At 42.1% G+C, this 26565-nt stretch overlaps 1 protein-coding gene across 1 annotated transcript in view; it reads left to right on the plus strand.

Moving 5' to 3' along the window:
• The window catches only part of LOC126092840 (carboxylesterase 5A-like), a 159355-nt gene that overhangs the window by 83399 nt on the left and 49391 nt on the right, over positions 1-26565 (plus strand). Inside the window, exons 8-9 of the mRNA XM_049908570.1 lie at positions 24568-24648; positions 24733-24833. Coding sequence (XP_049764527.1) covers positions 24568-24648; positions 24733-24833 — 182 coding nt within the window. The remainder of the gene's footprint in view (positions 1-24567; positions 24649-24732; positions 24834-26565) is intronic.

The raw sequence follows: 26565 nt of genomic DNA on the forward strand, positions 1-26565 counted from the left end.
GGATGCAGATGATCAAAAAAAAAGGTTCAAATGGCTCTGAGCACTATGAGACTTAACTGCTGAGGTCATCAGTCCCCTAGAACTTAGAACTACTTAAACCTAACTGACCTAAGGACATCACACACATCCATGCCCGAGGCAGGATTCGAACCTGCGACCGTAGCGATCGCGCGGTTCCAGACTGTAGCGCCTAGAACCGCTCGGCCACTTCGGCCGGCGCAGATGATCAGACAGGGTGCTTACGTACGTTTAACCTGTCAAAGAATCGTATCTAGACGTATCAGGGGTCATATATGACTCCAACGGCGCACGCCCAACACCATAACAGAGCCTCCACCAGCTTGAACAGTCTCCTGCTGACATGCAGGGTCCGTGGATTCATGAGGTTGCCTCCATACCCGTACACGTCCAACCGCTCGATACAATTTGATACGAGACACGTCCGACCAGTTCCATGTATCCAGTCATCAACAGTCCAATGTTACTATTGACGGGACCAGGTGAGGCGTAAAGCTTTGTGTCGTGCAGTCATCAAGGGTACATGAGTGGGCCTTCGCTTCCGAAAGCCCATATCGATGATGTTTCGTTGAATGGTTCGCACGCTGACACTTGTTGATGGCCCGGCATTGAAATCTGCAGCAATTTGCGGAAGGGTTGCACTTCTGTCACGTTGTACGATTCTCTTTAGCCTTCGTTGGCTCCGTTCTTGCAGGATCTTCTTTCGGCCGCAGCGAGGTCGGGGATATGACGTTTTAAAGGGATTCCTGATATTCACGGCACATGCGTGAAATGGTTGTACGGTAAAATCCCCTCTTCTTCTCTACCTCGGAGTCGTTGTCTCCCATCGCTCGTACTCCGACCATAACATCACGTTCAGACTCCTTAAATCTTGATAACCTACCCTTGTAGGAGCAGTAACCGATCTAGCAACTGCGCCAGACATGTGTTGTGTTATATAAGCGTTGCCAACCGCATGGCTGTATACTGCCTATTTACATATCTCTGAATGTAAATACGCATGCTCTTACTAGTTTCTTTGGCGCTTCAGTGTATGCCAATAGACTCACAAGCCCTGGCAAGTTCCATATGTGTAATAAATTACTTTGCAGTATTTGGATGAGCTATAGCTGGGATCTATTAGTCACTCGTGGGTCTTTTAATCATTGACCTGTTATTTTCAGACACTGTATTTATCGTAAATTGGTAGGGAGTCAGAGATTTTCATAGGTAATTCTTATATATGGAAATTATGGGAAGCGATGCCCCACACAGTCGACCATAGCAGCCACTCAAATATGTTACATTTGCGTCTTGTATAATGCTCACTACTAAGAAGCAATTTGTAAAATTTCATTTTGTCTTGGCTCTACACAAGACAATGTTTTTGTTTGTCAATACACCACTGAATTTTCTGTGCCACATTGTGAATTGCTGAACAGAAACGTAGCACATAATGACAAGTTTTAATTTGTTAATGATTCCTGCTTACATTGACTTTATCTTGTAGTAAAGTCATCAGAAGATTGAAACCAATTTCAAAATAATTTACGTTAAATTGCAGTTACACGGTAAATCACACTTATTTAAAGGTGTCGACTAAAGTAAGTACCTTGGATTACAATTACGAACAACTTAAATTGAAATCGCCACAGTGAAATTCTATGGGAAGGAATTTATTTGAAAAACCACTTACAAGGTATAACAAATACACTTAATGGACTACCTACACAAGTGGTATTCAATCTGGTCCCTAATCCCCATTGCTGGCTCTTTCAGCTCTCACGGTGGTTGGTAGGCGGTTGGCGGTTAAAGGTACTTTTAATTCCCTTTCCACCAAATTTTGACTTAAAGTATTCGATAAGTAGTCATTGTTATATGCTTTAACTAACTGCAACCCCTTTTTATAAATCTTATAAAGTAAAGTTACTTCCCTGCTGTAGAAGTTACCGTTAATATTAGAAAATTGTACTATTGACAGAGATACAAAACTAGGCGGTAGGTAAAAAATTGTTGATTACCCATGAAGTACACTAAGCTTAAGCATTCTCTTCTGGAGCGTTGCTGCGGGGTACGGAACCTTTGCCAGATTGGATTGACAGATGACATCGATAAAGCCTACAGAAGGGAAGCATATTTTTTATTATCACGAAACAGGGAAACTCTTGTCACTGATATAGTAAGCTAGTGGGAGTGGCATTCAGAAATATGAAAGCGCTTCTAGTTTCTACAAGATTTTTCATAAAATCTGAATGACCAACTTTCTCTTCCGAATGCCAAAACATTTTCTTGACTGTCACCCACATAGATAGAAATGATCATAGTGACAGAATAAAAGAAGAGTTCCACAGAAATATTTAGGTTCTCGTTTTCCTCACGTTCTAATCGAGAGCAGAGCAGTAGAAAATTAATCTGAAAGTGATACTACGTTCCTCTTGCCAAAGACACGTGTGATCACTATATATACTTCTCCGCTTATAGGTCTCTGAAATTATTTGTTTAGTTTGCAATTTCAGCATTTGCCGTTTCAAGCATAGTCGGATCTTAAAGGACATCCCACAACGCTTGGAAGTGACAAAACGTTGAAACTGCGTTCGCAGTAAATATTTATCCAACGCAGAATGACTAAAATCAGTGATAAAGTAAAGGCTGTGTAACCAGTCGTCATCAAAACTAAGTGTGCAGTGGCAACAAACCATGTAGATGTGGACTTCTTAGAAAATGTGGCACACTAATTTTAAGCCTGTAACTTACTTAATCGTGTCCTTCGGCATTAAATGTTTTTGTTTGTTCAAAGGAATGCTCACGACAGGAATGGCCCAAATTGTGACATATGTTTGATTAATTATGCTACAGCGTGGGTCGAGGTGCAGGAATGTCTGCTTTTGTGCGATCGTTGCGTGCTACGCTCAAGGAGACCCAGAACTGATTTTTGGCGGCAAATGTTCAAGCTGTAGCACTTTGTGCATCACCATCACCCACATTTCCTCCTGTGCAACTGGTCAGGAAAAATTGTCTGCTCATTATACAAGACCGATTTCCAGATGCTGCTGTCAGAGTAATGTGTGGTGTACACCCACGATCATGTTGTACATATCTGTTTAGTAAGTTGGTTAATCTGACTACATCTCCACAGCATATTTATTACCTGATGAAGTTCGTTGCAAATAATACTCTGCAGTTCAAAAGGAATAATGATTTGCATAATTACAATACTAGATGGAAAATAACATTCATTACTCCACATTAAGGTATTCCTTAGCACAAAATGTTGCGCAGAATGCTGCAAGAAGTATTATTGATAAATTAGCCAGTAAAGCTTTAAGACAAACTATATGACGCTTCTCCTGGAAAATTCCGTCTATTCTGTAGAAGAATTTCAACTACTGTGATGTGTAAAGGGTTGGGGATATAAATTACTTAATCACGTCTGTCTATATTAAAAAACTACTATATAAATTAAAATTGAAACAAATGAGCCCTCGGTCACTATTATTTTTAGTCTTATTGACCAGTAGTCATGCCGGCCGCTGTGGCCGTGCGGTTCTAGGCACTTCAGTCCGGAACCGCGGGACTGCTACGGTCGCAGATTCGAATCCTGCCTCGGGCATGGATGTGTGTAATGTCCTTAGGTTAGTTAGGTTTAAGTAGTTCTACGTTCTAGGGGACTGATGACCTAAAAGACGTTAAGTCCCATAGTGCTCAGAGCCATTTGAACCAACCAGTTGTCAACACTTCTAAGAGTGCCTCCATCAGAATTAAAACAACTAAAATGGCCTATAACATAGTTACAAATTTATAGGAAAAGGCATTTTTAATATAAAATCTGTAAGTAGTGACTAACAATAAAAGACAGAGGAAGTACTTACATGTCACATATAAAATAATTAACAGGCCAGAAGGGCTTTAGTCACAAAGTATATAAAAAGGAATGCGTGAAGGCGAGCCACTGTGGGCTGCCCACACCTGTACAGCGACACGTTGCACCAGACTGAGGCGCCCGCATTAACAAGTGCGGGCAGGTGGAACATGACAGTGTATCGAGAGTGCCATCTAGTAGTCGCAGGTATAACTTGGATACTTAACATTCAAGTGTAGACAGGCGAAATTATAGTGGATATTATTCAGAGCATAATGTAAAAAGCAATATTTTGTTTAACAGCGACAGATAAAGTAACATTTTGTCTGCATCAGAGCTTAGAAGTACATTTTGAAGCATAAAAATGTCATTATAGAAAATACAGAAAGGGTTGAATGACACAGCTTGTAGAAAGCGATATAACATGAAACACCGATAATAGACCATTTAATAAATAAAAAGTTATTAGTTAACTTATTGAAAAACAAAACATTTCTGTAAAATGCACAACGAGATCCGAAATCAAATGTCAAGTAACGGCTCTATAACGGTGAAGAAATTTTCGTTGCGCAACTGCAGCTGTTCATTGAGAATGAGACTATCATTTCGAGAAAGATGTTTAAAAATATTTAATTCTTCCAGAATATATAATTTTCTTCTCGGTGTGCAAAATGATGATATCGCACGTAGCGTTAGGCGCGTGACCTGTAATCAGAACATGGTCGACAAAAGACGAATTTTGGAGGCTAGTGCCATTTTTTCTGGAAAGATGTTCTTTATATCCGGTTGTAAAGGCACGTCCTGTTTGTCCTATGTAGTAAGAAGAGCAGTTATCGCAGACATTCTTATAGACGCCACAACTTTCTAAAGCGGAACGAATCGATTTTAAATTATGAAGAAAGCTTTTTTTCAAATTATTATTGATAGAAAATGCAACGCTGCTGTTGTATTTATTACGAAGAAGGCGTTGGATCTGATAGGAGATGGACCCTACGAAAGGAACAGAGGAATATTTTCTTGGGTTGGATTCAGTGATAGAGGTACCGAGCGTAGTAACTCTTTTAATAGTTTCCTTTTCAAGGATGTCATCTACTATGCTAGGTTTATACTCATTAACTGCTATCGTTTTGAGTAAATTGATTTCGTCGTTGAACTTTTCTTTCGAAAGTGGAATGGAAGTAGCTCCGTGAAGAGCAGAATGAAAGAAGACGTTTTTATGGGACTGTGGATGAATGACAGACGTAGGTACGATCTGATCAGTATATGTTTCTTTATGAAAAATATTGAATGAGATTTTATTATCTTCTATTGTAAGCTTCAAGTGAAGAAGGTTTAACTGGCGGGCCTAGTTTTCAAGTTCGATAGTGAAAAATATTTTCTCATGAAGATCATTGAAGAGATTAAAAATACGGTCAGTGGCATCGGCAGGTCCCTTGAAGATGATTAAAACATCATCAACACAGTTGAAATAGGAGAGAATGCCTAGTGATGTAGCTCAAAAACACTTAAAATACTTTTCTTCTAATGAGTTGATGAAAATATCGGCAAGGATACCAGCTAAGGGTTTTCCCTTAGAGAGACCGTCGGATTGCTGCTACAATTGTTCATTAAATTCTAAATATTTTTACTTTACTACGACTGTGATGAGGTTCATGAAGTCAGTGATTTGTTCATCTGAAAAATCTTTTTTAAAATGAGGTAAATTATGTTCCACTATTGTAAGCGTTTCCTGTACAGGAACATTAGTATAAAGATTTTTGATGTCTAATGAAAACAACTTGGTGTCTGAACTGCATTCCAAATCTTTTATTTTTTGGCGTGACTATTGGGGACGGAATAATTCTACCCGAAAACGAATGATTTTTTCAGAATTTCATGTAGAAATTTGTCCAAATCATGGTACGCGCTATTCATGTTATTACATATCGAGCGTATCTCATGGTTAGGTTTGTGGATTTTAAATTGAGATCAAACTTTTGGGGCCTGAGGGTTCATGTTAATGATCATTTTCTTCTGAAAAGATTTGATTAGAAAATCTGCGTTATTGTGGGCTGACCTGACATCTTTCTGTAATTCTGGAGTCGAATTCCTCATGCAGTTCCGAAATATTATTTTCACTAAAAAAATCTTAGGTTTTAGAAATATATTCATAATTGTAGGCGATAACTAAAGAGCAACCTTTATCAGATTTAGTTATTAGAGCATATGCTTCTTTAAGTTTATTGTTAATGGAATTAACCCATTTTTTATCGTTATCCGTAACATTATGAAGAGAGGCTGTATTTTTGCTGAGAATGTTAGCTACATCATAAACAGTTGTACTTTGATATGCGTTACCTATTTTTTTACAATCAAGACCAATTTTTATGCTTCAAAATGTACTTCTAAGCTCTTATGCCGACAAAATGTTACTTTATCTGTCGCTGTTAAACAAAATATTGCTTTTTACATTATGCTCTGAACAATATCCATCCAATATCCATCTGTCTACACTTGAATATTAAGTATCCAAGTTACACCTGCGACTACTAGATGGCACTCCCGATGCACTGTCATGCTCACCTGCCCGCACTTGTTAACTCGGGCGCCTCAGTCCGGTGCAACCTGTCGCTGTACAGGTGTGGGCAGCCCACAGTGGCTCGGCTCCACGCATTCCTTTTTATATATTTTGTGACTAAAGCCCTTCTGGCCTGTTAATTATTTTATATGTGAAATGTAAGTACTGCCTCTGTCTTTTATTGTTAGTCGGTACTTACACATTTTATATAAAAAAATGTCTTTTCCTATAAATTTGTAGCTATGTTATAGACCACTGTAATTGTTTTAATTCTGATGGAGGCACTCTTAGAAGTGTTGACAACTGGTCAATAAGGCTAAAAATAATAGTGACCGAGGGCTCATTTGTGTCAATTTTAATTTAGAAGCGGCTATTGAACCAAGCAGCCACGTTTAAAACTTTGCATTACTAGATAAATGTTCAGCACGTAGCCATATTTAAAAATTAAGTTGTGATGCGTATGTAAAATAATTCATTCCACCACATTACAGTTTACAGTGCAAATGATCTATGGAAAAGAACTAACTAACAAACTAAATAACTACCAACCTAAATTACGAGGTTAATTGTCTAGCCATATTCATGAAATGCAACAAACGCGGAAGACTGAAATTTGTCACGTAAACTCTCCACCAGCCATCTTCCGCCTGTACCTATTGGTTATTTGCCGTTGATATTCCTCTACGTATTTTCAGGTAGAAGATCAACACAGTTACGACACACCGTGACTGCACGTCCAGAAGTTCAACACAGGCCTTTATATCATGATAAACAATATTATTTACGTCGGGACATAGCCAGACGGCGTAATGCGCAGCCCGCTAGTCAGTGCAACAGAATGGCGAGCCGATCAGGATCCAATCCGCGCGGTGAACTAACTCTGAGGGCAGGGGCATTGTCCAGGATGAGTGTGGTTTGTACGCGGTTCCATACGCTCGTTTATGCAAATGCTGGCTGGTCCCTTATTCCGCTTCAGATAACACCTTGCACAAACAGTTGAAATACTGTCACACGCAGTATACAGGGTGAGTCACCTAACGTTACCGCTGGATATACAGGGTGATTCAAAAATAATACCACAACTTTAAAAATGTGTATTTAATGAAAGAAACATAATATAACCTTCTGTTATACATCATTACAAAGAGTATTTAAAAAGGTTTTTTTTCACTCAAAAACAAGTTCAGAGATGTTCAATATGGCACCCTCCAGACACTCGAGCAATATCAACCCGATACTCCAACTCGTTCCACACTCTCTGTAGCATATCAGGCGTAACAGTTTGGATAGCTGCTGTTATTTCTCGTTTCAAATCACCAATGGTGGCTGGGAGAGGTGGCCGAAACACCATATCCTTAACATACCCCCATAAGAAAAAATCGCAGGGGGTAAGATCAGGGCTTCTTGGAGGCCAGTGATGAAGTGCTCTGTCACGGGCTGCCTGGCGGCCGATCCATCGCCTCGGGTAGTTGATGTTCAGGTAGTTACGGACAGATAAGTGCCAATGTGGTGGCGCTCCATCCTGCTGAAATATGAATTGTTATGCTTCTTGTTCGAGCTAAGGGAACAGCCAATTCTCTAACATCTCCAGCTACTGTAGTCCAGTTACAGTAGCACCTTCGAAGAAAAAGGGACCAAAAACTTTATTGGCTGAAATGGCACAGAAAACGTTTAATACACCACCTATCAGGAGGTTTAACACCATACTTCGTTCGAAATGCACGCTGAACAACTGTCGTCGATTCACTTCTGCCGTACTCAATAACACAAAAAGCTTTCTGTTGAGCGGTCACCATCTTAGCATCAACTGACGCTGACGCCTAGTCAACAGCGCCTCAAGCGAACAAATGTACAACTAAATGAAACTTTATAGCTCCCTTAATTCGCCGACAGATAGTGCTTAGCTCTGCCTTTTGTCGTTGCAGAGTTTTAAATTCCTAAAGTTGTGGTATTCTTTTTGAATCACCCTGTATTTCGTAAACCACATCAAATACTGACGAATCGATTCCACAGACCTAACGTGAGGAGAGGGGCTAGTGTAATTGGTTAATACAAACCATAAAAAATAACACGGAAGTATGTTTTTTAACACAAACCTACGTTTTTTAAAAAATGGAACCCCGTTAGTTTTGTTTGCACATCTGAACATATAAACAAATACTTAATCAGTGCCGTTTGTTGCATTGTAAAATGTTAATTACATCCGGAGATATTGTAACCTAAATTTGACGCATCAGTACCACTCCTCCGCTGTTCAATCGTGTGTATCGGAGAGCACCGAATTACGTAGGGATCCAAAGGGAACGGTGATGGACATAGGTACAGAAGAGACTGGAACAGCACGTACGTCCACATGCTAACACCTTTTTATTGGTCTTATACACTGACGCACAGGTACATTACCATGAGGGGTAATGTTATGTGACTCACCCTGTATAGTTTACACAGTACACAGACAGATAGCGAAGACAATTTCGTTCCGTAAGGTAACCGACGATTGCGGTGAGAGGAAGGGTCGCAAAGTTAAATAAAATAAAGTTCGATAAAGTCCATATCTAAGAATGAGTAAATTTTGAGGAAGAAAAGAAGAGGTACCATTAAGTCGACAGAATTTAGTGATTGCTTTCATTTATTGCATTCTTTCCAGTGACGAAGTTTCTTATTCAGTCTTTGGGATGAAGTTGAAAGCAGTACCGTTGTTTTCAGAGTGAATCTACGATTTTAACGTACTTGCTTGTGCATCTTCTCGACAATCCTAATGCTAAGCTTGGAACGCCGGCCAAGACAGATCAGTAACAGATAAGTAACCGACTTTGTGACTTTTTAGGAGTTACTAACCAGGAGCGAATCGTATAGATTCATCTGTGTGCTATGGTAGTTTAGTTTCTTTAGTTTCTAGGTGTTAATTCAATATTTAATAAGCACAGTTCGCGCCTTTCCGTTTGTTTCAGAAAGTAAACCTATTTTGCGACATATTAGAAGTTCCTAATAGGGAGCGAATAATTTGGTCCCACCTGTGAGCTTCGGTACTTTCAGTTTCTGAGTCTCTACTTGTTAATATAATTCAGTAGACACAATTCTGGCGTTTTCATCAGTTTCTACATTGAGTTTCACGGTGCATGTCGATAGTAGTTTGTTTGTCTGGGTAGCGTAGTTTTCCACTGTCTTCATTATGGACAGGGACTGTGACGGTTGTGTGCGGATGCGAGGCAAGTTGGTTGCACTTCGCTCTCAGCTCCAGGCTGTCTTGGCTTCGGTTACACAGCTTGAGGCTGCAGTGGATGAGCGTCACTGTTGTGGACCGGCTGTGAGTATCCAATTGGCGTCCAGCATGACCAAGGTGTCCCCAATCAGACCGCACCGCTGGCCAGACCAGTTACTTCTCCCACTAAGGTTGACCCCTCACTCGAGGTAGAGTGGGATGTCGCCCCTGGGTGTGGTAAGTTATTTAAGACTTCCCCATGGGCTGAAAGTAAGGCTTCCCAGGCTAGTCCAACAAACGGGCTCCAGGTGCTGTCTGTGGCTGACACTGTCCATCAGCCACATGCAGCTGCTTGTCCTGTTTCAGAGGTAACCTCTCAGCCTGCAAGACCTGGGCAGTCACTGAGGGTGAGGTTATTGGTAGATGGGAACTCCAACGATAGGCGCGTTATGGCTGCTAAGGAGGGGAGGAAGGCCAGAATGCACTCCGTTTGCATACCGGGAGAAGTCGTTCCATACGTGAAACTGGTTTTTTCCGGATGCCATGAAGAGCAGCCACCATGTTGGTACCCATAACCCTTTGGATCGGAAGAGACTCTCTCTGGTTTCGAGTGGCTATCAGAAGGGATAAAGGCTACCAGTCTTGCTTGGGAGATTAAAGCATTTGCAGCACAATCGACAGGACTGATTGTGGACCTCTGGTACAGGGCCGAGTGGAGGCTCTGAATCAGCGGCTCAGACGTTCGACCGAGTAGGCTCCAGATTGAGCCATACAGTGGTGCAGCATCGAGATCCGCTAAATGGGTCACGAGTCCACTACACGCAGGAGGCAGATACACGGATAGCAGGGTCTGTCTAGCGTGGACTAGGCGGTTTTTTATGTTAGGGGGTTTCGTGGAAAGACAAAGTTCAGTCTCAGAGGGTGCTGGTCGTGCACAGGAAGAACGCATATCTAGCGGTATAGCAGTTTTACATTGTTGTAGCTATGTTGGGAAAGTACCAGAGCTCCAAGCGCAAATGGAAAGCACTGACGTTCAAATCGTAACAGGCATTGAAAGCTGGCTGAAGTCGGAGAGAAGCGGAAATGTTTGGGAAAGACCTAACGATGTTCAGAAAGAGGTTAAATATAGTTGCCGGTGGCGTGTTTGTCTCTGTTACAAGTAGTTTATCTTGCACTAAAGTAGATAGTTCCTGTGAGTTAGTATGGATAGACCTCACCTTTGGCAGTCGGGATAAAATAATAATTGGATCCCTTTACCGACATCCAAACTCAGATGATACAACTGTTGAATGTTTCAAAGAAAACTGAAGTCTATTTTCAAACACATTCGAGCTCATACAATAATTTGAATATTTTTAACATAGTGCAGCAGAGTCAGTTACTGTAAAATGTAATTATATTAAATTTAAGCCTCTAGTTGCGTAAGCAAAGACACTTTACCTAGTTTTCGGCTGTAATAATGTAGCGTTCTTCATAAATGTCGCAATATAAAATTAAATTAAAACATGCCAGATATTGGCCTTGTCAAACTTAAAATGTTAGTACTACAGTACGTAGTCATAAGACTGTATGACTGTATGTTATAGCCATGAAGAACGTAGGCGTGGGTAATATGCAAAATACAATATTAGATTTAACAGGTTAATAAGCAGTACAAAGGGGTGTACCACGTCACAAGTCATTATAAAGGCAATTAAAAGAAGTCATGTTGTGTGCAATCTTCTTTACGATAAAGACAACTTGCTTCATCACCAATTGCACTTGAAAAATAAGAACTTCTTTGAAGGATTTCAGCCCTTGCTTCGTCTACTATGATGACGCGGGAATATCTATGTCGCCCGATACCATTGTCCTCTTATACTTACGTTTACATACGAATTTCACGTAATCGTTGTTATTTTCTATAAGCTTAAGGCTGCTTCACAATTTGATACACGTTAAATGGTGTATCTCTAATTATGAACTTAGTAAATATTGCACACAACATGACTTCTTATAACTGCCTTTTAATGACTCTTGGCGTGGTACGCCCATATGTACTATTTATTAACCCGTCAAATCTGATACTGTATTTTTCTTATTACCCACACCAATACCTGGCTACGACATACAGACTTTTTGTTCTTATTAGTAGCTTTTGGTATTTCTCGATTACACATTGCATATTTAATACACCAACCTATGTTCAATGCTGTTTCAGAGTTTGTTACACATCAAATGGTGTATTTATATTTACGAACTTCATAAAATTTGCATATAACTCCACTGGCTATACTGTCTCCCTAATGTTTTGTGGCGTTGCACGCGCCTCTTATCCGACAAATCCTTTACTTTACATGGTCTTCTACCTACGTCAGTAGCTGGCTATGACGAACAGCCTACCGATTTTCCTATGTCTTAATTGCTGATCACATACTGTATATTTACTCGCTAGCCTGTATGAGACAATTGTCCTTACTATCATTCACAGGCGTTAATTCTTAGCTAAGTTCCCCACATTTTAGGCACTGTTAACCTTAATTTATGGCCTTTTCTTATTAAAAGGTTCGTTGGCGCTATATGATGTCATTTGCCTCTCAAAGAAATGTAACTTCAGTTATTATGATTTATTTACCAGTAACATTTCTAGCTGTTGTAACAAATAATGTTATCACTTAATGTTCATTCATACTTACGTACAGTACACTTTTTATATGTCTTTTTCCTTTTATGGAACGGTAACTACAGTGATTTATGGTTTTAATGTCATCAATAGTCCTATTGTAATAATCTGTTTTCCATAGTAATCTCAGATAACACTTCCTGGGTTTAAGTCAGTATTACTCGGCACGCGCATGCGCACGACCACCAGCTGAGCTCCCAGCGTCGCTGCCCTCGGCGCTCAGCTACGACTGAGCGCCCGCGGCCCACCTGTCTGGCCCGTTGATGGGGCCTGTCGGCAAAACATTGGCAGAAGTGACGCAGTCTTATGACTGTGTACTGTAGTACTAACATTTCAAGTTGGACAAGGCCAATATCTGGCATGTTTTAATTTAATTTTATATTGTGACGTTTCTGAAGCAACGGCCTTGCCGCAGTGGATGCACCGGTTCCCTTGAGATCACCGAAGTTAAGCGCTGTCGGGCGTGGTCGGCGCTTGGATGGGTGACCATCCAGGCCGCCTTGCGCTGTTGCCATTTTTCGGGGTGCACTCAGCCTCGTGATGCAAACTGAGGAGCTACTCGACCGAATAGTAGCGGCTTCGGTCAAGAATACCGTCATAACGACCGGGAGAGCGGTGTGCTGACGCCACGGCCCTACAATCCGCATTCTCCACATGAGGATGACACGGCGGTCGGATGGTCCCGGTAGGTCACTCGTGGCCTGCAGACGAAGTGTTTTCACTGTGTCATCTCTGAAGATGGCTACATTATTATAGCCGAAACCTAGGTAAGGTTTCTTTGCTTATACAACTGGAGGCTGAAATTTAATATAATCACACAATTATAGTTGGTGATGACTTCGATTTATCCTCGATATGTTGGCGAATATGCATTTTTAAATCCGGAGGTACGCGCAAAACAACATCCGAAATTGTGCTAAACGCATTCTCTGAAAATAATTTCAAGCAATAAGTTCATGCGTGTACTCGAATAACAAACGTTTGTGAACACAAACTTGACGTCTAAGCGACAAATAAATCTGATCTAATAACGACTATCTAAATGGATAAAGGGATTCCTGAACACAGGGTTGTCGTAGAGAGACTGAATACTGTAATCCCAAATCTACTAAAAATAAACTAAAACCACATCTATTCAAAAAAGAACATAAAAATTTGCTCGACGCTTTCCTGAGAGACAGTCTCCACTCCTTTAGAATTAGAAATGTATGATCTGACTAGATGCGGCTAGAATTCAAAGAAATAGCTTCGATAGCAGTTGAGAGACTTATTCCAGATAAATTAACAAACGACGGAGCTGATCCCCTATGGTACGCAAAATGCGGCAGAACATTGTTGCGGAAACAACGAGAAAACCATGCCAGATTTAAACGGACGCAAAATACTCAGGATTGTCGGACTTTTACAGAAGCTCGAAATTTAGAGAGGACATCAGTGCGAGATGTTTATAATATTTTCCACTACAAAACTATGTCTCCAAACCTGGCAGAAAATCCAAAGAAATTCTCATCGTATGTAAAGTATGCTAGCGGTGAGGCACAGTCAATGACCTCTCTGAACGATTTCAATGGAAATACTACCGATGACTGCGCTGCTTCGCATTCGGGAGGACGACGGTTCAATCCCACGTCCGGCCATCCTGATTTAGGTTTTCCCGTGATTTCCCTAAATCACTCGAGGCAAATGCCGGGATGGCCGACTTCCTTCCCCGTTCTTCCGAAATCCGATGATCTCACTGTCTGGTCTCCCTCCCCAAACAACCCAATCCCAACTGCGCTGCTAAAGCAAAGTTACTGAACACAGCCTTCCGTAGTTCCTTCACCTAACAAGACTAAGTACCTATTCCAGAATTAGAATCAGGAACAGCTGCCAACGTTAGTGGCGTAGATGTAGATAACCTACGAGTACTGAAGAAATGAAATCACATAATAAAAGCAAGTCTTTCGGTCCAGATTGTATGCAAATTAGGTATCTTTCAGAGTATGCTGAATTAATCTCTCCATACTTAATCATATACAGCCACTTACTCGAAGAAAGATTCGTACCCGAAGACTGCAAAGTTGCAGAGACCACACCAGTATTCAAGAAAGGCAGTAGGAGCAATACACTAAATTTCAGGCCCATATCATTAACGTCGAGATGCAGCATGGTTTTGGAACATATATTTTGTTCGCACATTATCAGTTACCTCGAAGAGAACGGTCTATTGGTACACAGACAACGGGGATTTAGAAAACATCGCTCTTGTGGAACGCAGCTAGCTGTTTACTCACATGAACTGTTGAGAGCCATCGACAAGGGATTTCAAACTGATTCCGTATTTATAGATTTCCAGAGGCCTTTTGACATTATACCGCACAAGCGGCTTGTAATGAAATTGCTTAATTATGGAATATCATCTCAGTTATGCGACTGGATTCAAGATTTCTTGTCAGAGAAGTCGCAGTTCGTAGTAACTGACGGAAAGTCATCGAGTAAAACAGAAGTGGTTCTCCGATGTATTGTTCTAGGCCCTCTGCTGTTCCTTATCCATATAAAAGATTTAGGAGGCAGTCTCAGCGGCGTCTTAGATTGTCTGCAGATGAAACTGTCGTTTATGGTCTAGTAACGTTATCTGAAGATCAAAACCATTTGTAAAACTATTTAGATATCTGTATGGTGCGAAAGTTGACAGCTGACCCTTAATAATGTAAAGTGTGAGATCTTCCATATGAGTGCTAAAATGAATCCGTTAAATTTCGGTTATAAATAAAACAGTCGAAGATAAAGACCCTAAATTCAACTACGTACATGGGAATTACAGTTACAAACAATTGAAACTGGAAATAACAGACAGTAAATGTTGTGGGGAAGACGAATTAAAGACTGCGTTTTAATGGTAGAACACTTAAAGACGCAACAGATATATTAAAGACACTGCCTACACTACGCTTGTCCGTTCTCTTTTGGAGTACTGCTGCGTGGTGTGGTATCCTTACCAGATAGAATTAACAGAATACATCGAGACAGTTCAAAGAAGGACAGCACTTTTTGTACTGTCGAGAAATAGGGGAGAAATTGTCACTGAATGATACAGGATTTGGGATGAACATCTTTGAAACAAGGCGTCTCCGGTTGCCGCGGTATCTTCTCACGAAGTTCCATTCACGACCTTCCTCCTCTGAATGCGAAAATATTTTGTTGACGCCGACCTACATAGGGAGAAATTATCATCAGAATAAAATAATGGAAATTAGGGCTCTCATGGAAAGATATAGGTGTTAGCTTTTCCGGGAGCTGTTCGATAGTGGACTAATAGAGAATTATTGTGAAGGTGGTTGGATGAGCCCTCTTCCAGGCACTTAAGTGTGATTTTCAGAGTATCTATGTAGATGTAGAAACAAGCCTCCTAGATAGAAGCGAAAGCCTCAGTGAAGTTGTCTTCATATTTGCTCTCAACTTCACTCTGTAATTTATCCTTCTCCCTAACTCTATTTCTTGTATCTAATAGTCTCTCATACCTTCATACATATTCTAGAACATTCCTGTATATGTCCCTAATGTCCCCCTGTTCTACGTCTAAAGTTCGGCCTAGTGTTTCTAATCCCCTGTCTCCCAAGCACTTTTCATTTAAGCTGTTACTGATATCATCACAGACTGTAAGGTTCTCTTTTTCACCAAGGAAACTCAATATATAGGTGGGCCCTACATCGTGACCTGATCCGAATGGCCCCATATTTTAGCAATTGGTCATTGCCCTCTCGTAATGCTTCCCGTCTGGAATGGCATCTGCTGTTATGTTGGATGTTCGTTCAGCCTCTTCCGCCTCTACCTCCCAGATATGATTTGATTCACTCTGTTGGTTTTCTTTCTAAATTCGTGATACTCCACGTGATTTCTAACAACAATTACTATGCCTTTCTCAGTAGCTCTCACGATCACTTCTTAAACCAGAATCAGTTACTGGAAAGGAAGAAAGTGTACAAAATGGAAGAGAAACAATGGTGCACCCAATATTGAGAAAAGTGGAGAACTCACCGTAAGAAATGGGTGAAGTAGATGTAAAGATAGAAAGGTCAGAGAGGAAATTCCAAGGGGGGTTAGAAGAATTTAAACAGGGATTGGGATTTGGGGTGGAAAAGAAAATTTTCGTGGTTAAATGTAAGACAGAGATTTGGAGAAATTCACAAATGAAGTTTCAGACGCAGTCAGACACGTTAAATTTGATATATTAAAAAAAAGAGGGAGATTTTGAAAGTGTTGCAAGTGAGAAAACAGCCTGCTTCAACAGAAATATTGAAACCTATTTAGTGTGAATGACATAACGATGAAATGAAAGGTTAATGTGACCCGGCTTCCAAACAGCACACTAGAAGAAACGAGAAAGAATTTACAGAAACGAGGGAGACCACTTCCGAGATTGGAAAGAGGAATTATAGTTTGTGAAATACCGTCAAAGGTAAAAGTTTCTCGGGATTATCTGTGGCAGTTCATGTAATGGTCAGAAAGAGATAAATCGAGAAAGGCTAGTGCCTGCTTGAAAGGGGAAAATTTAAATTGGTAGGGTGATGCTCCAGATAGCAAGGAACTCGCCATACGATTCTTAGATTGTATTGCTCTAAGAATAAAAAGAGTTAAATAATAGAAGCTTTCAGAACAATCCCATAATATGACAAGACAACTGGAGAAAGCATGAAAAATAATGTCAGAAAATAAGCAGTGAACTGAAGAATTTAGGCAATCCATGGTGTGAAAGGGATAGCATTAATGTACTTATCGGGTTATATGCGTTATAACAAGAGATATGGGTTCTAAGGGCATAAGGACAATTCATAGTTTTAACAATATCAAACAAATCAGTACGTTGTGCTCGGTGTGACCCCTCTCAGGAACACTTTCAGAACATTCAAGTGTGCTTGCACACTTAGGAATTCAATTAGAAATGAAATAAACACTTTAAAAAAATTAGCACTGTTCCAAAATTATTCAGCTTCTCAAGTATTATAATGACGATCAAAGATATATCATTGTTATGTAAATAAAGAAATCTGTCGCTTTATATTTATTTAATCTACTTTAATATTAAGGATCAATCAAAGGATTTCAATGTTGTTAACTAGGTATAATTGATGTTTGTTAAAATACTGCACCAACAATTTTCACTGGGAGTTACTTAAAATACATTGTCAAAATAATGTTCTTGCTGCTCTGAATAAAAGGATTAAGATATTGTTACTGTTCTTCCTTCCTGATCATCACAGTATCGGTAGGGAACTTGGTACTTTGAATTCTGAAGACGTTTCTCACAACATTATTTACGAAAAAGAAACTACACTCCTGGAAATTGAAATAAGAACACCGTGAATTCATTGTCCCAGGAAGGGGAAACTTTATTGACACATTCCTGGGGTCAGATACATCACATGATCACACTGACAGAACCACAGGCACATAGACACAGGCAACAGAGCATGCACAATGTCGGCACTAGTACAGTGTATATCCACCTTTCGCAGCAATGCAGGCTGCTATTCTCCCATGGAGACGATCGTAGAGATGCTGGATGTAGTCCTGTGGAACGGCTTGCCATGCCATTTCCACCTGGCGCCTCAGTTGGACCAGCGTTCGTGCTGGACGTGCAGACCGCGTGAGACGACGCTTCATCCAGTCCCAAACATGCTCAATGGGGGACAGATCCGGAGATCTTGCTGGCCAGGGTAGTTGACTTACACCTTCTAGAGCACGTTGGGTGGCACGGGATACATGCGGACGTGCATTGTCCTGTTGGAACAGCAAGTTCCCTTGCCGGTCTAGGAATGGTAGAACGATGGGTTCGATGACGGTTTGGATGTACCGTGCACTATTCAGTGTCCCCTCGACGATCACCAGTGGTGTACGGCCAGTGTAGGAGATCGCTCCCCACACCATGATGCCGGGTGTTGGCCCTGTGTGCCTCGGTCGTATGCAGTCCTGATTGTGGCGCTCACCTGCACGGCGCCAAACACGCATACGACCATCATTGGCACCAAGGCAGAAGCGACTCTCATCGCTGAAGACGACACGTCTCCATTCGTCCCTCCATTCACGCCTGTCGCGACACCACTGGAGGCGGGCTGCACGATGTTGGGGCGTGAGCGGAAGACGGCCTAACGGTGTGCGGGACCGTAGCCCAGCTTCATGGAGACGGTTGCGAATGGTCCTCGCCGATACCCCAGGAGCAACAGTGTCCCTAATTTGCTGGGAAGTGGCGGTGCGGTCCCCTACGGCACTGCGTAGGATCCTACGGTCTTGGCGTGCATCCGTGCGTCGCTGCGGTCCGGTCCCAGGTCGACGGGCACGTGCACCTTCCGCCGACCACTGGCGACAACATCGATGTACTGTGGAGACCTCACGCCCCACGTGTTGAGCAATTCGGCGGTACGTCCACCCGGCCTCCTGCATGCCCACTATACGCCCTCGCTCAAAGTCCGTCAACTGCACATACGGTTCACGTCCACGCTGTCGCGGCATGCTACCAGTGTTAAAGACTGCGTTGGAGCTCCGTATGCCACGGCAAACTGGCTGACACTGACGGCGGCGGTGCACAAATGCTGCGCAGCTAGCGCCATTCGACGGCCAACACCGCGGTTCCTGGTGTGTCCGCTGTGCCGTGCGTGTGATCATTGCTTGTACAGCCCTCTCGCAGTGTCCGGAGCAAGTATGGTGGGTCTGACACACCGGTGTCAATGTGTTCTTTTTTCCATTTCCAGGAGTGATATTATTTCCGCGTTTATTCCAACCATAGCTGATCTTAAACTAAGAGACGTTGCAACGGAACAGTGCAGTAAAACGTTAATACAATAAGACGTGTAACAGACCTGGTACTGATTCTTGTAGGACTACAGTAACTGGGTACCTCCTTTTGACGTGGTTCGGTTCGAACGCAACGTAAAATCTGAAACTACTGACGTGATGATGGAATCAATGAGAGGAAAGACACCATCGAAGAGTTTTTTTATTAGCTATTTTAACAGTTTAGGAGCTGCGAAGGTAAAGCTAATGATACCAGGAAACAACGACGTTCGTCACACATAACTGTATGTCTCTACAGTGCGTAATGAAACAGTCACTGACGTTAGACGATTCACAACTCGCTCCAGACCGAAACCCTGTGCCACTGCTTCTCTGCCAGTGTCACTGTACCTGTGTTGGATAGCATTCACACGAACTGAAAAGTAGATGCCGGTGTGTGACTTGTAAAAAAAATTCTGGGGGTACCTATGTAAATAAAATTTCATAAAATTCGGCTCTACGCTTTTTTAGGGATTGCAACGAATGTATGATACCAGATAGCCGACATGGTGGCGGATGTTCGGATGTGCCAATTGATGCCCACTGAAAACAAAATAACATCTGGTCGCCTTATTTGCGATGACACCTCATAGAACATGAACACAAATGATGCTCTAGTGCACATAATTTCAGTTAAGCGTTAAAAATGTGGTATTCCTCGTCACACCTCATTACGGTAATTTCTCTTTATTACACTAATGATAATAACAGTAGTGTTAATACCAGCAATGTTTACGGTGTAATGCGTAGCCTGGTTTTAACTAGGGTCAAAACAGCAAATCAAAGATTAAACATGCATTTTTTTAAATTTTCGCTTCTTGATGAACGACTTCTGTTGATGGAGAAATATAACCTATGGCTCAAATTGTTGACACGTGCATTTTTCGAAATTTTCCTCGACAAGTTGCTCATGCACCTGAACTCTCATTGTACCCACGTATTTTGTTCCCATACTGACCTAGGAATAAAATCTTCAGTGTGGTGGGAAAAGTCGTAGCATCTTTCAACGATTGCTGTTACTTGTTATTTCCGCATGTTCGAATGTCAACAATACCAACATTTCTGTCTGCACTTGGTAACACCACTAAACGACGACTAATGTCGCTAACAAGCATAACCCTTTCAATCAAGTTTCTTCATAAATAGTCTGCTTCACGTCTGCTGTGCAGCGAGCTAAGTTAATTTAAGTATTAACTGTATTTTTATTACTTGTCACTTCTTCTTCCGTGTGTTTTTGCTTTTAGGAAGCTTTAATTGTCGAGTGCTAGTAATAATGTTCCATAGATTTCGTGTTTGTTTTGAATACAGTCAGAGAGAGTCCCTTTAGTCAACCATAGTGCCAGTAGTGCTAGTGTTTGTTTTCAATACAGTCCAGAGACAGGTAGTGCTATTTTCACTGTTTTCTACAAGAAGTGTCTAGTAACCACGGTTTAGTCAACTATCAGCCGCCTTTAGTGAATTAGCAGTCTAGTGAAAAGTTGATTAACTCTCTATAGTAAATTGATTTCTTAGGATGGATAGGATGTGTGACTGCTGTGTACGGACGCAGGAGGAGCTGGCCACTGTTCGCGAACAGCTGAACGTGTTGATGGCCGCGGTCAGCCGTCCACAGGCTGTTGCCTCGGAGTGTAGCGGCAGTGGGGAGTCTGGTGTGTCGCAATGTACACCCCAGGTGTTACATGCTTGACCCACTGTCCCTGCTGTCGAGACATCTTCGCGGGTACCGGGCGAGGTTTGGCCACCCTCTCCGCAAGGGGAGTGGCAGGTTCAGCGGCGTTCGCGGCGCACGAGGCGGAGGGTCAATGTGGAGGCTGGCCGTGTGGCATCGCCCGCTCTGCCTGTGAGTGGACATCTGGCCGCTCGTTCAGGAAGGTCCGAGCAGGCACACGGGGGGAGGGGTTTATTAGTGATTGGGAGCTCCAACGTTAGGCGGGTGATGGAGCCCCTTAGGGAAATAGCGGAAAGGTCGGGGAAGAAGGCCAGTGTTCACTCTATCTGCTTGCCGGCGGTTCTCATCCGAGATGTGGAGGAGGCCCTGCCGGCGGCGATAGAGAGCACTGGGTGCACCCGACTGCAAATTGTTGCTCATGCCATCACCAATGACTCCTGCCGTCTGGGTTCAGAGGTCATCCTCAGTTCGTACAGGCGGTTGGCGGAATTGGTGAAGGCAGAAATCCTCGCTCGCGGGGTGGAATCTGAGCTAACTATTTGTAGTATCGTTCCCGGAACCGATTGCGGTTCTCTGGTTTGGAGCCGAGTAGAAGGCTTAAACCAGAGGCTCAGACGATTCTGCGGAGATCTGGGGTGCAAATTTCTCGACCTCCGCTATCGGGTGGAGAAATGTAGGGTCCCCCTGAATAGGTCAGGCGTGCACTACACGCCGGAATCGGCTACAAGGGTAGCGGAGTACGTGTGGAGTGCACATGTGGGTTTTTTAGGTTAGAGAATTCCCTCCCTAGGCCCGACAAGACGTCTCCTGAGACGCGGCAAGGTAGGAGTAGGCAAAATGCAACAGGGAATAACAATATTAATGTGCTAATAGTAAACTGCAGGAGCGTCTATAGAAAGGTCCCAGAACTGCTCTCATTAATAAACGGTCACAATGCCCATATAGTACTAGGGACAGAAAGTTGGCTGAAACCAGACGTAAACAGTAAGGAAAGCCTACACTAGGAAGGGAATGTATACCACAGAGACAGGCTGGATAGTGAAGGGGGAGGCGTGTTTATAGCGATAACAAGTGCAATAGTATCGAAGGAAATTGACAGAGATACGAAATGTGAAATAATTTGGGTGAATGTAACGGTTAAAGCAGGCTCAGACAAGGTAATTGGATGTCTCTATAGGCCCCCTGCCTCAGCAGCTGTTGTGGCTGAGCACCTGAAGGATATTTTGGAAAATATTTCGAGTAGATTTCCCAACCATGTTATAGTTCTGGGTGGAGATTTTAATTTGCCGGATATAGACTGGGAGGATCAAACGTTCATAACGGCTGGCAGGGACAAAGAATCCAGTGAAATTTTTGTAAGTGCGTTATCTGAAAACTACCTTGATCAGTTAAACAGAGAACCGACTCGTGGCGATAACGTATTAGACCTTCTGGTGACAAACAGACCCGAAGTATTCGAAACAGTTAACGCAGAACAGGGAATCAGCGATCATAAAGCGGTTACTGCATCGATGATTTCAGCCGTAAATAGAAATATTAAAAAAAGTAGGAAGATTTTTCTGTTTAGAAAAAGTGAGAAAAAGCAGATTACAGAGTACCTGACTGCTCAACACAAAAGTTTTGTCTCAAGTACAGATAGTGCTGAGGATCAGTGGATAAAGTTCAAAGCCACCGTACAATATGCTTAGACGAGTATGTGCCAAGCAAGATCGTAAGAGATGGAAAAGAATCACCGTGGTACAACAACCGAGTTAGAAAACTGCTGCGGAAGCAAAGGGAACTTCACAGCAAACATAAACATAGCCAAAGCCTTGCGGACAAACAAAAATTACGCGAAGCGAAATGTAGTGTGAGGAGGGCTATGCGAGAGGCGTTCAATGAATTCGAAAGTAAAGTTCTATGTACTGACTTGGCAGAAAATCATAAGAAATTTTGGTCTTATGTCAAAGCGGTAGGTGGATCAAAACAAAATGTCCAGACACTCTGTGACCAAAACGGTACTGAAACAGAGGATGACAGACTAAAGGCCGAAATACTAAATGTTTTTTTCCAAAGCTGTTTCACAGGGGAAGACTGCACTGTAGTTCCTCCTCTAGATTGTTCCACAGATGACAAAATGGTATATATCTAAACAGACAACAGAGGGATAGAAAAACAATTAAAATTGCTCAAAAGAGGACAGACCGCTGGACCTGATGGGATACCAGTTCGAATTTACACAGAGTACGCGAAGGAACTTGCCCCCCTTCTTGCAGCGGTGTACCGTAGGTCTCTAGAAGAGCGTAACGTTCCAAAATATTGAAAAGGGCACAGGTCATCCCCATTTTCAAGAAGGGACGTCGAACAGATGTGCAGAACTATATACCTATATCTCTAACGTCGATCGGTTGTAGAATTTTGGAACACGTATTATGTTCGAGTACAATGACTTTTCTGGAGACTAGAAATCTACTCTGTAGGAATCAGCATGGGTTTCGAAAAAGACGATCGTGTGAAACCCAGATCGCGCTATTCGTCCACGTGACTCAGAGGGCCATAGACACGGGTTCCCAGGTAGATGCCGTGTTTCTTGACTTCCGCAAGGCGTTTGATATAGTTCCCCACAGTAGTTTAATGAACAAAGTAAGAGCATATGGACTATCAGACCATTTGTGTGATTGATGACCTTGTGGATGACATCGGAAGTTCACTGAGGCTTTTTACAGATGATGCTGTGGTGTATCGAGAGGTTGTAACAATGGAAAATAGTACTGAAATGCAGGAGGATCTGCAGCGAATTGACGCATGGTGCAGGGAATGGCAATTCAATCTCAATGTAGACAAGTGTAATGTGCTGCGAATACATAGAAAGATAGATCCCTTATCATTTAGCTACAAAATAGCAGTTCAGCAACTGGAATCAGTTAATTCCATAAATGATCTGTGAGTAAGCATTAGGAGTGATTTAAAATGGAATGATCATATAAAGTTGATCGTTGGTAAAGCAGATTCCAGACTGAGATTCATTGGAAGAATCCTAAGGAAATGCAATCCGAAAACAAAGGAAGTAGGTTACAGTACACTAGTTCGCCCACTGCTAGAATACTGCTCAGCAGTGTGGGATCCGTACCAGATAGGGTTGATAGAAGAGATAGAGAAGATCCAACGGAGAACAGCGCGCTTCGTTACAGGATCATTTAGTAATCGCGAAAGCGTTACGGAGATGATAGATAAACTCCAGTGGAAGACTCTGCAGGAGAGACGCTCAGTAGCTCGGTACGGGCTTTTTTCAAAGTTTCGAGAACATACCTTCACCGAAGAGTCAAGCAGTATATTGCTCCCTCCTACGTATATCTCGCGAAGAGACCATGAGGATAAAATCAGAGAGATTAGAGCCCACACAGAAGCACACCGACAATCCTTCTTTCCACGAACAATACGAGACCGGAATAGAAGGGAGTACCGATAGAGGTACTCAAGGTACCCTCCGCCACACACCGTCGAGTGGCTTGCGGAGTATGGATGTAGATGTAGATGTAGAATGTAAATTGTCAAAACGCAGTATTTCATCAGACTTTCTATTTTAATTCCTCACGGCTCCTTCAACACTCGCTACAAAATTATAGCGAGATTTATGCAAACCAAACTTACAGTGAGGTAAATTGACAACTCATGGATGTCTCTGGAGCTATGCAACACCATGAGCAAAGGCCAAGTCTTCTCACAACGTCGCTCTCGTCAATAAATCTAAAATTAAACGACACTAGTCAAATATGGAGGAACAGAAGGTGCAGAAGTTTATTTTTTTTGTTTTGTTATGTTTTTTTTCCAGATGTGGAAAAGATGGGAGCAGATACGACAACACCAGGCGGCCTTCGTCTCTACCTGGAGTATTATTTCCGCAAAGCATTCAGTAAGTAGCATAGTGACCACTTTTAAGCAACGAAGAGTTAAATTATGCTGTCAAGATGGTACAAGGTGTCGGCATATTTTTCAGATGTGGACTACAACCCCGTCATCTCCAGCGCAATGCGCGAACTCTTCTTCAAGCCTCAGGGACAAAACAAGACTGCCAACTTGACCATTAGTCTCACAGACGTAAGTAACGATAAGACTAATAGTAATTCCGAGGAAAGGGTCTCATTGCTGATTTGCCAAGGATACGAAAGATACTCAAAGTCACATTTTCTTGCTCCTTATTTAAGTAATTCGCAACTTTTTTTATTATTACTTGCTACGCCGGTACGTGACTAATAGCAAAGATTTATTTTATGTGCATTATAATTCATACAGCCAAATTACGGGGACAAAAGTACGTTAGTATACAGACGCCAAGCGTAATCGGGAAAGGAGAGAAGCTGACAGAGAAGATTTCCCAACAAATAGAAAATTCTGGATTTGAGTGGGTACTTGAGTAAGATACAACAAACTGTAATGCATCAGGCGCCGTTAAAGAGGGTTCTTCCATTACATGTTGAGTAAATGCTAATAAATTTATTGACATCTAGTATGTGAATGCATAGAGTCTGTTCTTTCGGACATGTCTGTAGGAACAGACACCTAACAGAATCTGCAGCTATGAAACATTATTGAGACGTGGGACTTGGGGAAAGTAGGAAAAGGTGTGCATGGGGTATAATCAGTTACCGTTGGTAAACACATACACTTTATTTAAGGAAATAATTTTTTGAAATCAATCACTTAAAAATTTGACTGAAACACAAGCTACACTGACGGCTGCAGGCCTTATTAAGAAGAATTCAAATTATTTGTCGGCTGAAGGCCACAAGCAATAGGAATAATTTAAACAAAATATTATTTTTGAACAATTGACACAATCAGACCAAATAAAAAAAAGGGGCGTGATCCACAGACAGTTCTCCAAGGACCGAACTGAGAAAAGTCCCTACAGTTGCGTAAGTGGTGAGACAGATAGCGAAGAGTTATGCTCAACTAACAGGATGGAAACTCAAACTAGGGACAGTTTAAACGCCGATCAATCCTCTTTCCAAATCCATCTAATGTGTGATTGTGGTGTCACCGCCAGACACCACACTTGCTAGGTGGTAGTCCGCCAGTATACGACGGACCCGCGTGTCGCCACTGTCAGTGATTGCAGACCGAGCGCCGCCACACGGCAGGTCTAGCGAGACGTCCTAGCACTCGCCCCAGTTGTACAGCCGACTTTGCTAGCGATGGTTCACTGACAAATTACGCTCTCATTTGCCGAGACGATAGTTAGCATAGCCTTCAGCTACGTCATTTGCTACGACCTAGCAAGGCGCCATTACCAGTTTATATTGAGATATTAAAACCTGTACAGTCAAGAGCGATGTACACCAGTTATGGATTAAATTTAAGTATTCCAGCAGCAACGTACTTTATTTGCTACATTAAATTACATTGTCCTGTTCCAGCCCTCACGCCAATCTGCGTGAGCTTCCACGCATGCATTTCGGCCTCCTCTAGCTACAAGGTGTTAGCTCTTCTGCCAACACTTCAGTGATAACCAGTACAACGATGGAAAAATTCAAGCGAGGGCGGAGTGACAGGCAGCGCTATGTCTTCAGAATACGGTGTTTAAAACATCGAAAGGCAGAAGGAATCATTATAACCAAGGTAGACAAAAGAAACCACAATCCACACCGCAATCAAGGAGGCTGTTGAACTACATGTCATGGTTGACACCATCGGCAAGACGAGGAAAACACACTGTTGCAAACATACGCTAATCTCCAGGGCAGGTAACTCGGGCGTTAGCGGCCACTAGGCACTAAAATACTGCTGGTTGCACTTCAACAAACACAAAATTCAAAAACTAATAAGAGGC

Source organism: Schistocerca cancellata, chromosome 7 (assembly GCF_023864275.1).
Source record: "Schistocerca cancellata isolate TAMUIC-IGC-003103 chromosome 7, iqSchCanc2.1, whole genome shotgun sequence".
NCBI lineage: Eukaryota > Metazoa > Arthropoda > Insecta > Orthoptera > Acrididae > Schistocerca > Schistocerca cancellata.